At 42.5% G+C, this 16074-nt stretch overlaps 1 protein-coding gene across 1 annotated transcript in view; it reads left to right on the top strand.

Moving 5' to 3' along the window:
* LOC118771122 (piezo-type mechanosensitive ion channel component 2-like) overlaps positions 1-16074 on the top strand; it is a 112237-nt gene that overhangs the window by 45761 nt on the left and 50402 nt on the right. Inside the window, exons 5-7 of the mRNA XM_036519006.1 lie at positions 9474-9636; positions 13067-13319; positions 13927-14140. Coding sequence (XP_036374899.1) covers positions 9474-9636; positions 13067-13319; positions 13927-14140 — 630 coding nt within the window. The remainder of the gene's footprint in view (positions 1-9473; positions 9637-13066; positions 13320-13926; positions 14141-16074) is intronic.

A 16074-nucleotide genomic window follows, 5' to 3' on the forward strand; every position in this document is an offset into this window, starting at 1 on the left:
GGAGTTTCCAGAGCGCTTAGCATTGCCAGTGCACAGGATGAACTGCAGATTTAAGCCTCAGCACTGGACACAGGTGACAAATTAATCGTGCTGATAGCAGTGTTGAACAAGTGTGTTTAAGTGCAAATATTAATTATCTGATGACATAGCAAATGCCACATTTATCATGACTTTTTCTTCCTGCACATGCTGATGACCAGACAGCAACCGTGGCACTTGATAGAGGGTATCGTGACAATGATATAAGTAAATGCAATGAAGGAAAAGCTAAGAAAAACGCAGTCTGAGAAAAGCTCTTGTGCAGAACTTTTCACCACTAGCAGGGTAGCCTTAGGATGGTACACTGATAGTACATCAGTTTCTAGTTCAAGTTTCTAGTGTTACAGATAAGTTTGAACACTGAAAGCTCCTTCCCCCAACACAAGGCTCATTCTGAGTAAGATAGCCAGCCTTTTCTCCAGTCTATCCTCACAGCTCTGTTTCACTGAATCCTTTCTCTCTCCAAGCACCCTTTTCAGCACCTGCAGGTCGGTTATGCCTGAGTACACCTGTTCTGTACCTGCCCTGCTGCCTTGGCTTTTGTCTGAGGGTTTAGCATACAATGCACCATCAACAGTGTTGCCAACGCCCGCTGGAATATTCACCAGCTGGAAATCATTTACTGATTATAGAAAAATGGCATGGTGTCTGAAATGATCAGCCATTGTTAGTATTGAATATGAGTCTCTGACTGCTATTGGCAAGTGGCTTTCTGAAACTGGAAATATATCATCTGATTTTCATCAATTCAGCTTTTATTTTTCTGGCTAGAATTAGAATGAAATGCATGATGTGTGGAAACATTTTGAATATTATTGTGTATTGTGTATTGTATATTATTTGATTATATTGTGTGGAAAAGATATCAGTGTTTTGGAATCAATGTGGAAAATAATTCTAAAAATCACTGTTTCACATTTTTTCACTTTTTTTAATGTCACTGATCTTTCAAATGGTATTTCAATGTATTACATTTTTTTTTATCTGTTTATATTGTTCCTTTTTCATAAACAGTGGAAACTTGGTTGGAATTCCCTGGTTTATTTGGGATGTCAATTAGAGTGGTCCCTGTCACAAAGAGAAAGCTAATTAAATCCTTCTGGGGGAAAAAAAATCAAGATTTTACAAGGTTTTCTTCACTTCACAAAACTTAACTTTGGGAATACAATGGAAAGTTCCTTACTTAGTTTGTCTTTTATTAGGGCTATGCTGTAAACCACATATTTTAATTGACATTTCAGCACTGTATTTTTGGTGGATAGCCTTCTTTTAATTTGTTTCATGACAGATACTAAGGCATGGTGCTGGCTGTCTTGAATATTTACACTGTCTGTTCTAACAACATTGAACTTGCATGATCAGAATATTTCTATGTATATTTCTAGTTTCTGGTGTGAAATGCAACATGCATATGGGTTGTTTGCTCAGTGTCATATTTCCATATCAATATCATGTTAATGTCTGTTAACAGATTCAGAGGTGATCATTAACTAAACATAGAAATGGTACTGTAAAGTATTCTTCTACATGAAAAATTATATGAGCATAGAGTCAGAGACTAACGCCTGGATTAGTGTTAAGGACACTGTTGACTGAATCCTGGCTATAGTGACAGATTCACTCTAGAGTACCAGTGAAGGACAAGCTTGTAATTCGCAATATATATATGCAATATAGTCATATGTTTTGACATCCAATTTTGGATTATGCTAAATTAATGACAACATTCTCAAGTAAAAGATTAAAACTAGGTCATTAAATAGAAGGGGAGAAGTTTTAGGGTCCAAATTGTTTGGCAAAAGTCATATCATATTCTTTTTATGAAGAATTTCAGCCCTGTGAGTGAAATTCACAATCATAAACTGAAAAGGTCTGTTGAAGTCCATCTTTATCTATTTAGACATCAATCAGCAGGTTTTTAACTATCCTGTTCTCGGCCAGCCCGCAATTTGGCCTCTCACACAGTAGCTCCATATGGCCTAGGCAATGGGGAGGGAGGCAGTTTATAAGGTGACATCACATTTAACCCATAGTCCCTTCTTAACCATTAAACATTTGGTTTTGATGCTAGATTTTTGTGGCAGGGACTCAAATTTCTACTCCAGAGGAAGCTTGCCCAGAAATTAGAGTTCCTTACAGTGTTGCAGGATCAGAGCTTTGATTGCATTTCAGAGTGCAGTCATGGATTTGAATCTGGAATATGGATGTCTCAGTTAATTGAAAGGCCACAGATTCCTGTCATGATAAAACTGTATTGAAATAAGCAAAGACTAGGTCTCAGGTTCTTCAGAAATTAGTCTGTGCTGAATGAAGGCATGAATGCACTTCCTCAACTGGCAACACGGAAGACCAATTTTGTTTACAGGAAAGGGAGCTGATCAGGTTTCAGGAGGACGTCAGTCTACTGCAGTCTGTCTGTTTCTGAGCCATGGAAAGCTGAAACTGGGTGTGGAGTAATGGTAAGGAGCAGGCCCAGTAACCTTGAGGCTTCTGCTTCAACTCCCTGATGGGGCACTGCTGTTGCTTGGTTAACCTGGATTGCCCAACTGTCATTGTCAGGGTCAGTACTGTTTCTATATGTCAACTCAGAAAATGAATTGAAATTCAATTTATTTGTGAAAAATCTTCATAGAAAACGATGGGCACTTTTCAGTTCATAAACTGAATTTCAGTTCATTCCCTGAAGTGACTGAACTGAAATGGAATTGAGTCCAATCTGCCAGCTATATAAATGGATAAAATGTGAGAGAAAATGTTATGTATGTTACTTTGGATAAGAGTTTCTGCTTAGCAAAATGTAAGGTAATGTTACATTCCTCCAGTTTTCCATGACCTGCAATGCCAAATGAGTTGTGGGAATGAAACAATAAGCATTAAAATCTCCTGACTGAGAGGTTTCCGTAAGGTGCATGTTCATCTATAACATCCTCTCTGTCATACAGCCCTGCATGGATATTGATGGAAAAGAGCATTGATTTAACAAAAGACATCAGACATCACTGAAGGGCCTTGCAGTTTGTAAATGGCTGGAAGTGAGTTTCTCATTACGGGATATCAGTGAGAGTTGCCCTATTGGCTGGTATTGACATAAGCTTGGCATGGCTGGCACGTTCTACAAGGTTTACGTCATAGCTAAACCTGAATGGTAGAGCAGTCTGCTTACTAGGCACTTGTGAATAAAGACCTGCTGATGGTGAGAAAGATCCCCTGGGGTCGGTTGGTGGTGGATTCCCTGAATAGACTGCAGGCTGTGTGTGGTCCATGGATGCACATTCTGGGTGGAGGGGTACCAGCATGTGACTGCCTTACTGCCATGCTGTGGTCCAGGACGGTGAACACGCAGGCCTCATCCGCACCCAAGTGGACTCAGCAATTTATATTTTTAACCCACCTCTTTGAAAAACACATGGAGGAAATCTGAGTTATAACCTGTGAGGGAATGTGTAAAGGGTACCTGAACATGTTTGTGCTCAAAACTCTTCTTTGCTACCATACTGTAAAAATGGCCAGACCCACCCTAACCATACACTTAAGGCCACCATGAGATGAGAATAAATGTCATTAGTAGTGATTTGTCTATGATTAGTAATTGTTTGGCCCCTTGAATTTCATATAATTAATTTGTTATTGTGCAAGTTAAGTGTGTTTAATGCCATTTTTAGTTTCTATTCATGTGTGATTTGACACTTGTTTAAAAGAAATTTTTTGAGGTTCCTTTGGTACTCCTACATGTCAGAAGATCCTCAAATGCAGCCACGTAAGTGGCATCAGACAGAACACATGGGTCACAAAAGAAGAACAAAATCTAGAGCAAGGAACTCTGCAACAGCTGCAGGCTGGTTCTAACTGTGGCCAGCTTAAGGTTTTGCCAAACTGACCCAGTCTAACAGTACGCTGACCAGCCCTGGGTATGATACTACACTATCCTACTCCTATCGACTGTCATGGGAGACTGTATCTAATTACAGAAGCATGGGTGTGACCATGGGCATGACTGCATGGCTTGAAGAGAATAACATCAGAACATTGCAGTGGTCAGCACAAGAGCTCAGATCTCAACCCAATAGGACATCAGTGGGGTGATTAGGAACACAGAATTAGGGCAAGGCAGACCTCTTTGGCAGTGGCACTTAGTAATGCGTCAATGGAGCACTGTCTTGCAGTAACACGGCAGGCACACGGTTAAGGCGGGTGAGAGCCAGGTGCAGGGCTCCCAGCTGGGGCCTTCTGCCCAGAGCCATTCCAGCGGTCAGCACATAGCCATCAGCAGGAGACCAGCTCCATGGGGACGTGGATGAATATGTGACTCATTCCCCTTTTCCTTACCAACCACCTTCTGCTGGTTTTATCGGCTCTCTGAACAACCAACTTTCCAAATGAATCAACCAAATGCATTTCCAAAAAAGTAATGGAAGTGGTAAAAGGCCACATTTTTCATGGTGGCCAGATGGTCTGTTGGAGCTCAGACTCGCAGTCGATATACTCAGGAGCTGGAAGCCATTCATCCCTGCTTCTTTGCTTCACTGCAGGTTGTGTCATAAAGACTGTGTATTTTTGAACCCATGTAGGCTTTGTCAAAGGGACAGAGTGTTTGGCAGATTCTGCTAGTTAATGTGGCATGTGTCTGCTGGGACGCACTGAAAGGTCTGTCTAGGATAATTAATTGCTGTAAAGGGTTGCTTTAGGCAGCCAAAATGTGCCTGCACACATACACACACAAGCACATTTCATATGGGCTCCATACAGGACATTTCCAAAGTTGTGCTGCTGCATACGACACATTTGAGGTGAGATTTCCCTCCCAGCCCCACTCTCCCCACACTGTCACACTCAAACACAGTAAATCTGGCCTGAAAACCTGCATCTCAGGTGCTTTTAAAAGCTGTTGTGACAAATTCATCATGCATTTTTCTCTCTCCCAGCAGTTTTCTGGTATGTGTGAACAGGAGGTTTGCTGTTTGCCTGCTGGTAAAGTGGCTAGACACGGTTTCCTCCCAGGCTCTTTGCAGCCATAACTCACGGTGAACGGCCAGTCCCCCACTGCAACCACCCCCCCCCCCCCCTCATCTATTTCGCTGATGAAGCCCTGAGGGACATTTAAAAGGAGGCTTGCTGAATACATCCCTCTCTGTCATTGTGCTCGCCATTTTTATTCATTTTACTGCATTTTGGAATTCTTAAGCATAAGAACAGATTTTGGCACATTTTGGGAGGTACCCTGCCTACGCTCCGAATGTTTTCAGCAGTCTCACCCAGTCCTGAGCTCCTCCACTGTGCAGTGAAAGTTACTTACCCTGCTCTGTCCTTTCCTCCACTGTGCAGTGAAAGTTACTTACCCTGCTCTGTCCTTTCCTCCACTGTGCAGTGAAATTTATTTTCCCTGCTTGGTCCTTCCTTTGTCTGCTCAGTGAAAGTTATGTACCCTGGTCTGTCCTTTCTTCCTCTGTGCACACACTTGTCAAACGGGACTGCCTGCATTGCTGGCCTTGCTTTATGACCTTATCGAGAGGAAAGGAGTGTTAAACCAATGGAGCCCAAATGATTTCAGTACGACGATTGGCTTTCAGACCTGGCCAGTAGAGCCAGCAGGAGCTTTGCGTGCATTTTCTCAGCGCGTTAACTGGAGCGGGTAGCGTCTCGTTAAATTTTACGAAGCGAAAATGGCCCGCTTCAAAGCCGTGAAGTGAGGGTTTCCACTGTCCCTCCTCTTTGAACGTCAGTGCTCATGGGGAATGGGCTCTGAGCACGTCCAAACACTGCGTGCTACCAAGGGGACGATGGCCTTTGTTTATCATAAACAATTTCAACTTGACACCATGGGGTGCGTGACTGTAAAATACATTGCAGGAGACGTGCATTTTATTGTAGCTTTTTTAACGGAAAAATAAACACTTCCACTGTTTACTTGGCAGATTTTTTTTAACATATCAGTGAAATATATACAAAACAAAGATTAATGTTCCTTTCTGCTTATGCTTATTTAAAGACTTGTGATTACTTTGAGCTGCATATTACAACAAGTATAACCGGTGGGCTCTACACTGCGTTGTGTATTGATGTTAACGGGAGTCAGCAAACAAGCGAGTTTCGAAACGAGTTTCTTACTGCTCGCTGCCAACCCCCTAAGACCAGCGTCGTTACCAGTTGAGCTAAAGGCAAATTGCCGTTAGCCCGTCGGCAACAACGCTTGTTAGCCAGGTCTCGGGGAGTGATGTAGCCGTTGAAACCGCTCGGCGACCTGCTACCCGCTACCCGACAGGCTTTACGCAGGACTCACACAAGCTATTCATTTCAGCTCTGCTACACAAGTGTTACTTTTTTTGTAATCTCTTGCAATTTTTCCCTAATTACAGCCACAGCCAAGCCTATAAAGTACTGAAGGTGAGAAATAAAAGTAACACTTCATTCAGAGTAACACCTTCATTTAAGACCACACCGTAATGTGGTTCCATTGCATCCAGGCCTCCGCATTTAGCCACATGACAGTATGTCACATGAGCGTCATCAATAGAAACTGCTTCCACTTGGAAGCCACCTACTCCAGATAGTATTCCAGGTGAATTCTGTATAAATGCATCAAGTAAGGATCGCGTATCTGTGGGCCAGATGTTGCTTTGACACACTCTCTCTTTCCCAAAATGCATCTAGAGTCCCACGGGCAGCACGTAGGCCACATGTCGCTCGTTGCCAATGTCCTGATGAGAATCTGCCGCAGCCTGAGGTGAAGTGGTTCACAGTGTACTGCACATGGGGTGAACTGTTCTTCCAAGTCAAATACTTGATGAAAATATAAAATGCGAACTCAGAAGAGTTGTAGGCGTTTAACAGATATGAATGTGAGCCTGTCTGCTTTGGCCTCCATGTGGTAAAATGAGCTTCCCACAGCGGTCAGGACAGTGGAGTCACTGTGACCCACCTCCTCAGACTCTGCATGTTTGCTGCTGTACCTAACTGTTGTAGCCCCTAGGTCTTGCCTTTTTGCATGGCACTTTGAGGGTGTTATGGCACTGAAGACACACACTCTCACCTGAGCAGTTGACACACTACCCCCTAAACGAACTTCTCATGTCTCAAATGTCCCCTCCTAAACTATATTAAAAATGCAAACTAATGGTTTTACACACTCATTAGCTTTACCTGCTAGTTCGTACCTTGCCTGACCATTGAAACCTAGTCATGCAGTGCTTCTAATATTGTTGACTCCATAAGGTTTTTCGCTTGTGTTGTATTGAACCTCACTTGTAAGTCACTTTGGATAAAAGTGTCTGCCAAATTAATAAATGTAAATGTAATGGCACTGATTTGTACAGTTTCTGCAGTCCCTGAGGTTATGACCATTTTAGAACTTACGCTTTATGAAGGAGAACCTTCAGCTGTTCCCCAAAACTGTGAATTTTCTGTTGTTTGATTGTCAATTTGTTTAAATGTCTAAGGATTGTTGTCCTTCCATTTTCAAAATTGTCAAAAACTGACCTTGTCAAAAAATTTCATCTGAATAGGCAGCTTGATAAGTGTAACTGTCTGTAAGCTAACTGTTGGTTAATAAGCCTCACCTGCCTCATCAGGCCTATTAAACCCAGCTGTATGAAGCAAAGGGAGGCTGAATTGGTTTGGCTGTGTGGTCTGGCTGGCTCCTTTTGTTTGTTTTTTTTTTGATAAATTATTGTTTTTTTAGCATTTGCTCCTTCTGTTACTTTTTTTGTGAGCAGTGTCACGGAGCTTCTCCATAGTCTTGTTATTGCTGTGTGTCATACTGACGCTCAAATGTGGTTTTGGCCTTTTTCAATGTACATCTGTTCATGCAAGCTTATTATGTACTTCTGCACCTTTGCTACAGCCATGTAAACCTCTGTTTAAGCGTGTCTGCCAACTGAATACATGTAGAAGTAAATGAAAATCCACACATGGTCCGCTAGTGTTTTGTTCATGTGTATGTTCAGACTTAACAGTAAAGATTTAAGGTGGGCTCTCAGGTTTAAAGGTACAGTAGCTGACTACTTGGCTGACTATGGTTGGCAGTTCTGTGGGCAGCTTAACATAAGCTGTGGGTTGTAGTTAGTGCATTGGACGTTTTTTAAATACATGCTGCATAGTACACTAACATGTCAAGTATTCCTACTCTGAATTTAAGTATAAACCTGTTTTTCATACAGGGTTTGGCTGAAGATTGGTGATGTGTCACACATTAGTGCAGCAGTCAGGACTGAATCCACATGTGTAGCTATACAGAGACGAGCCATGTGACTCTGTCGCACATAAGATCGCAGTGAAAAATGAGCCCAGCTTTCAGTAGGAGGCTTGTGGAAGTCTTGTTGATGTATATTGGTTGTGTAGTCAATGGGAAAGCTCCAGAGCCAGGGCCCACAATCAGGTGGGCTGTGGGTACGGGCCCTCCCCGGTGTGTGGGCCTGAGAAGGGAACAGCGGGCGAGGTGGTAGAGAGGTTATCGGAGGTCTCCGGCCTTTGCTGTGGAAAATAAACCAAGTTTTTACACAGATCATTGATGCATCGAAAGGCCATTGTAAAATAAAATTTCATCCCAGCTGTTAATTATGGTCCCAAGAGGATCCAGCGGGATTTTAACGTTCTCTTTAATGAGATTATTTATACTTTTAATACGGGGCAAGCTGGCTTTTATGAAACTGGGTGGAGAGGGCCATAAAACTGTGTAAATAGAACACAGTATTTGCTCAGAAACACCTTCCAGCTGAAGCCAGAAAGCCTTCTCTCCCACATGCGCTACTTTCCTGAGGCTGTTTTTCAAAAGCCTCCACTGACATTGTTGTGCAGATATTTGCTTTACACACAAAAGTATTGTTTAAACCCAGGCCTGGTTAAGTAAAAGGTGACCTTGCCTGGTGCTTGCTACATTTAGTGTGTCCATGTTTTTATGAAGGACTTTTTATGAAGTTTTTCTAGGGGCAGCAGTGTAGCATAGTGGTAAAGGGCAGGACTTGTAACTTAAAAGGTTGCTGGTTCAATTTGCCACTAGGGCACTGCTGCTGTATTCTTGGGCATGGTACCTAACCTGTATTGCCTCTGTAAATATCCAGTTGTATAAATAGATAAGGTGTATTAAAAAAATAAACCTATGTAACTCTGGATAAGAGTGTTTGCTAAATGACAATAATGTAACATAAATGTTGAGCTACCTCTACCTCTAACTATTTGTATGACATAACGAACTGCTATAACCTGCTTGTAATCTAATTATTATTATTTAATTACATGTACATATTTTGGGAAAAAAATATAGTGATTTATGATGCGAATACACAGACCACAGCTATTTGAACTGACACCCTCTAGTCCAGTGTGTGACTGAATGAAATCACTGTAAAATGGATAAAGCCATGCAGTGTGTTGTTTGGAACTGCACTGTTTCTTTGCTGTGAGTTTTCACTGTGTTCACTGTGTGTGGTCTATCTTTGCAGTCTGAGGGGGGCGGACGCGGGAAATGGCATACGCGTCTTCATCCCGGACATCGGCATGTTCATCTCGGGACTCGCCACCTGGCTCCTGTGCCGCAGCCTGGTGCAGAAGCTGCCCGCGGAGGAGTTGGCGCAGTACAACACTGACTTTGAGGCAGAGGACCAGGTCAGCCAATGCCGTCGCTCATCACTTAGGCTCGACCAATCACCTCGCCCCTCACACATTGAGGTTTCGTTTACGAGCCAATTGCCTCATTCCACGCAGAGACTAATCGCTGCAGGAACCAGTCACCTCCTTCCTTACACAGCGAGGGTGTCTTCACAAGGGAAGCATCAGTTTACATGGTGTAAGATCAAACCCCAGTCAGAGCACAGTGCTATAACCATTGTTCTCTGTTAGCTGCATTGGTGTTGGATTTAAAATCAGCACACTCTTTGAACAAACTTTTTTGTGACTCAAAGATGGGAGGTGGCCACAGCCTGGATGAGGAGATCAGTCTAAAGCCCACAAAGCCAAACTCTCTTTATTTGGTTGGAGCGAAAGCTAATGAGCAGAACTAAGCTCAGCGGTTGCAATAAAGAACAAATATGTTCCTGCTATAAAGTGCATTTTTTAGTACATAGGCATCCATTACAAGCATATATTTTAGCTAGATCACTGAATGCTTTTAAATGAAATGATTAGATCCTCATTCAACCCTTGTTCAGAATTACATCACAGTGTTTATGATTTCAATTAAAACGCCATTATTCCAATGAGAGCTGGAGAAAGATATGTAACATACACAATTTTGTGGAAATCTTATTTGAAAATGCTGTTAGATCAAACAAAAAAGCAGAAACAGAGAAAAAAAAAGAGATTTCTAGCACAGATCATCTATTTTAAATACAGCTTTTTTAGCTTGAGAGATTTGTTCATCTTGGTTTCCCCGATGGACTGCTGCTCAGTGTGCAGCCTGTTTGTCACTGCTGCTGATCTGCATACAGCCAAGCAGCGGCCTTTACAGTCCAGCCGAGACTCTGGAACTGTTCTCTGATCAGGTCTTGTACTCAAATTCTAGAGGGCTGATTTCGATTCATATATTCATTTATGGGTATTCACATTTTCTGTTGTGAAGTGCTGCACGCTGCAGTGATATATTCCTCGAGCTGTGAACTGTAATGAGCTGAGTTATCAGTTGCAAATAGTTAAATACATTGTACAGTGTTTTAGTTGCGGCTGGTGACACATCTGAGGGGAAACCAGGAAAAAGTCAGGAGTGTGTGTGGCGAAAAGGCCGCTGAGTTTGCAACTTCTGCTTCATATGCCTGACTGGATCAGCATTCGGCCCAAAACCATGGCTGAATGAACCCCTTTAATTCTACTTATCCCCATCAGAGTAGGGCAACCCCCCCCCCCCCCCCCCACCGCATTTCGTGGTTCACCTCCGCACCACACAGATGGTCATGTACTTTGTTACAGTCTAGCTATGTTCACACCCTCAGTGTTAAATCACATTACATCATTGTCATTTAGTAGATTCTCTTTTCCAGAGTGACTTACATAGGTTATACTTTTTGCATGTTACCCATTTATACAGTTGAATATTTACTGAGGCAATTGTGGGTTAAGTACCTTGCCCAAGGGTACAGTAGCAGTGCATGCTTCAAAGACCTTTGGTCAACTGCCCAAAGTCTGATTTCTAAATGCCTCCCCTGCCCTGCTTGGCCTACCAGGCCAAACTCAGTTCCTGGGTTTCATCTTCTCACACAGAAAGATAGCCTTACAGGTTCTCCTCTAGCCCCCTAGACCTTCCCGCCCCACCACAGTTGCCAGACAGGTGCTCCAGGAATGTAGCCCTACTTCCTTGGCAGCGGTCTTTCCCTCTCCCTTCAGCCTCTAGGCTAATGAAAGCCACTTTCAGCCTGCTTGTCCCAGGCCCAACATTCCCTGCACTCATAGAAGGCATAAAAACGCCTCCCCCCACAACTTCCAAATTTTGGGAAACCATAGTTTCCCTAGCCAATGTGTGACTGTTCTTAGAGCCTTGCTGAGATGCTCTGACGTTGTGGTGGTACATCATGGTAGTATTTTTCACACTATTGTAATTATTATCTACTTCAATCACATACTCTTTCCCAGTGCGTTTTTACACATGACCTATTTACACCATTGCACATATACTGATACTTTTAAGGGTAAATACAGTACATTTCTCAGTGGTTGTGATGGAGTGCCGTCACTACGGTTGAGTATGCGCTCTGGCTGCCGTACCAAAGAGCCTGGCTCTTTGGCGTCGCGGTCGAAGTCGCATGGTTGGTACCCTGTAGACCTGGGTTCGAGGCTGTCTGGGGCTGTCTGGGGCTACAGTGGTATAACAGTCAAATTCACAATGTTCTGGTTGCACCTGTTACCTGACCTACCTGGCTACTGCTCCACACTGTCACCAGCTGTGTACATGTACATGCATTGGCTATGATGGCAGGTCTTTCTATTTTTTGACACAACAGTACATTAGCTATGAGAATCCCTGTGAAACAGGCTACAACAGGTATTCATTTCTTTGGTGTGTTGCTGTCATTCTCTTTTGATGAAGCACTTGACTTAAGAACAAAGAGAGTACAGTTTCTGTCCAATCAGAGCTGACTAGGGCTTTGTAATTGCTGGGAGGGGTAATTCCTTATCAGGCAGCAGGAAGCTAATCCCTTACTTGGTTACAACGGCCTCCTGTTTTGTCCAACTTAACATCAACAATGAGCCATAACATTTCTGATATGGAAATGAACATTAATGTCACCAGTATCCTCAAGTGCGTTTCAGTCAGCACCTTGGACAGCTCAGCTGTCTGCCAGGCCAGTGGGCTGATGGCTGCTCCTCCATCACTTATGCAGACAGTCGCTGCCTTCAAGTAAACATGCTGCAAAGTACTGGGTTTTAATTTACAATGCATAGTGCCATGTTTACTTGTAATATTGTTTGAGGACAGGTAATATCAAAACACTCTGAATACTAATATGAATAAATCATAATATGAATGTGAATAAATCATAAATTGCAAGTACAGTCAGATGTGTGTATGTAATTTCATGTAAATAACTAGGCATCTCCCTCAGCAGGTAGCAGGTGTGTCTGTATACTGAATGTGTGTACGTGAACAAGCGAAAGACTAATGTTGCACAGGGGAAAGGGTAAGAAGTAGAGACAGAAACACATGTAGGAGACAGTCTTTGAGAAGTCATTAGGCATATTGTAGGAGGCAGCATCAGAGACAGTGTTGGAGAAAGTATTAGAGACAGTGTAGGAGACAGTGTGACTAATGATTAATTTGCCCAGATTTTGATTATGCTGCATTACAAAGCAAATTGCCTTTACCGACTTCAAAATACAGCACTCAAGATTCTCAGATGCAGCCCTGACTTTTTGTACTTATATATGCTTATGCAGTCAAAAGAAGACTAAAACCAGTGTGGTGAAAACCCAGGAAAGCCAGAGGGGACACTGAAGGCTATTTACCAGCTGAGGTCATTTTATTGTGTTCAGCTGGCAAAAACACAGCCTCCAGATTGGCTGTTTCAATTGTGATGTAACACTTCTGCTTTAACTCCACCCCCCTTAGGATGAAGATGAGGAGAAAGCTGAGCTGGATGACAACATCCTGTTGGACGAGGAATTTGACGCGGAGGACGAGTGCGAGGATGATGAGGAAGGGCTGGACGAAGAAGAGGAGGAGGATGAGGAGGAAGAGGAGAGCACAAAGATGAAGATACTCAGGCGGATTGCCAGCGTGGCGTCCAAAGTCAAGGAGGTCATCGGCAATCTCATCACCACAGCCGGCCAAGTGGTCATAACTATATTACTGGGAATGACAGGTGGGCTTTTTAATTAACTGCAGCAAATCAGGTTCATTACTTGAAGTTAGCTGGAGATGGAACCTGGAAATTTGAACCTGCAACAATATGCAACAAGGCTCATTGGCTCATAGTGTGGACCCCACTTTGTTGAAGAGTAAAAACAAGAAGGGCATATGGATACCTGCTGCATATAGTATTCAAGCATCCAATATGTACAATAAACATATTTGAATTTGAAATATTGCTGACAAGTGAAAAAGGATTATATAATCATCAGTAATTCTGTTGGTCTCTGTTACAGTTTCTGGACAGTAACTGCTGTTTGTCTGGATCTTGTTGCAAATGAATAATGTTGTATTTGAGGTTTGGCCTTTCTGCAATTGCACTGTATATTTGACCTCCAGCACCACCTCAGCAATGAACCCTACACACTATCTCAATTCTAGTTGTTTCGGTATTGGTATACCTGGCCCCAGCCTTTAACCCAATGCTAACCCTACCCGCAGAGCTCTATACTTAAGCAGCAGTGTGATTCAGCAACTTTGCTTGTGTAGGCGGGCCTCCTAAGCCAACAGTCCACACAGTTACTAACAACGTGCTGCCCTCACCATTTCTGCCATTCCAGGGATCATGCTGCCTTCAGTGACCTCAGCCGTGTACTTCCTGGTCTTCCTGGGCCTGTGCACCTGGTGGTCATTCGGCCGTGCCTTTGATACCCTGATCTTCAGCTGCCTGTGTGTGCTCATGGCCATCTACAGCGCCGGCCACCTCATGGTGCTCTACCTCTACCAGTTCCAGTTCTTCCAGGAGCTCATTCCCCCAGAGGACAGCTACATCAAGTGAGAGACAGCAGCTCTTTATACATACAAACATATATACTGTGTGTGTGTACATGTATATATTTATATGTATATAATTAATTAATTTAGCAATAGAATTATATGTATTGTAATAGTAGTAAATAATAATAGCAAGTACCAGTAAGTAAATAGTGGTAAATATTACATAATAATATTAAAATCATTATTGTTATTATTATTATTATTATTAACAATAATAATAATAATAATAATAATAATAATAATAAATTAACATAAAACATTCTCATCCTCAAGAGTAGAGAATTTTACAGTGAGACACATTAAATCCACATCAGAGACTCATGAACAAACACAGAACAGTCAGAAACACAGTAAACAGGCATTCAGCTGAAAATGCTCATGTGTTGTCATTGGCGACTCCCATGTTCATCAAGATATTTTAACAAATAACATTTTTTTAATCTTGAAACAGTGAAACAGACTTCAAGAGAAAAATGGGTGGCAACAAATGAAACATTGTATACATAAACATTTTAATGACTTTCAGGTCATGGGAAAGCAATGTGAAAAATGTAGTTTTTTTGTCCTGTTTTGGAAGAATTTAGGTGTTTTTCCATCACTTCTGTGTTTCAGTGTGTGAGGTCTGTGTAACCAAGTTGCATGTAATAATTTGACACAGTGTGGAGAAACCAGTGGCCAGCAGCCAGTAGCTATCAAGTTGTTGTCATGCCTACGAGTATTACGGGCTTTTTGGCATGGGGCTGTCTATTAGTTGGAATATGCACATGTAGTAAAATGCTTCACAGCACTTTTTGGCACAGAGCACTGTTCTCTAAAGCTGTCTATGATATGGACCTGTTTGCAGTAAAGCCAACCAGCTTTTTCCCCCAGAAGGCATCGTATTCATGCTGCTCAAACAGGATTTCATTGCTGAAGACTACATATTTGGCCACATCCATATTGGAAAGTTAAACCAAATGAAATAAATTAAATATATAAATATATTAAGAGACCAAAAATATTTAGAAATTAAGAAACATCAATCATGAACACAGTGGCCAGCAAATTTAGAGACAGGGGCATGCCTGGTTGATGTGACATCTATCAAAGGTCAGACTTCGCATTCGGATCAGAGGCATGGTGTGCATGGATCCTAATTGTGTATGTTCCTTTAATCAAGTTGCCATGGTGACTGATGTTTGAATGGTGTCAGGGCACGATATCTGTGGGAGATTGGTACTGTGATGGTGGAAGGGCTAGGCCCTGTGGGCCATCTCTCTGACAGCCTGTCAGTGTGTGTCCTAGATTAAAGCCTGCAGTAAATACCTACAGCACCCTGCCCTCTCCAGAAAACACACAGCAATAAGTCTGACTGCTCCTCTGTCCTGATATACTATATACAGATATATATAAATTCTCCATCAAGTGATCACAGGTCCGTATGGTTAAAGCTCTTTATATACAGTATATCAAATGACCAGTGCCCACTTTTTCTCCCTTTCTACCAATTTGGAATGGCTATCATAAAGATGCTACTCTATGTATCATACTGAGCATGCTGTTCACTGCAACAACCTCACTGCTGACAATCTGGGAGAACACAAACATGTGCTGCCCTCTGAAACGCATGATGTCAAGTCCTGCTTCTTTATACAATGTACCCATACCAAGCCTGCTCAGACATTTCAGGGGAGGACATTTCATGTGCAGCTTTAAAGAGGCAGACAGTGACCAGCAGGGGTCACTGGTGTGCAATGAGGTTGACAAACCCTGGCTGAATTACCCATTCCTATCCCCTGCAGAACAAAGCCAGTTTGCTCCATGTCTGTGGACTCCTGCATATTATCAGCTTAGGACACAGCAGGGATCGAATCCAGGATGTAGAGGTTAGCTTGCTTTCAAAGTGAACACCTTGACCACTGAGCCACATATGTTCATAAGATTAAACAATC

The sequence above is a fragment of the Megalops cyprinoides genome, chromosome 24 (assembly GCF_013368585.1).
Source record: "Megalops cyprinoides isolate fMegCyp1 chromosome 24, fMegCyp1.pri, whole genome shotgun sequence".
NCBI classification, from domain to species: Eukaryota; Metazoa; Chordata; class Actinopteri; order Elopiformes; family Megalopidae; genus Megalops; species Megalops cyprinoides.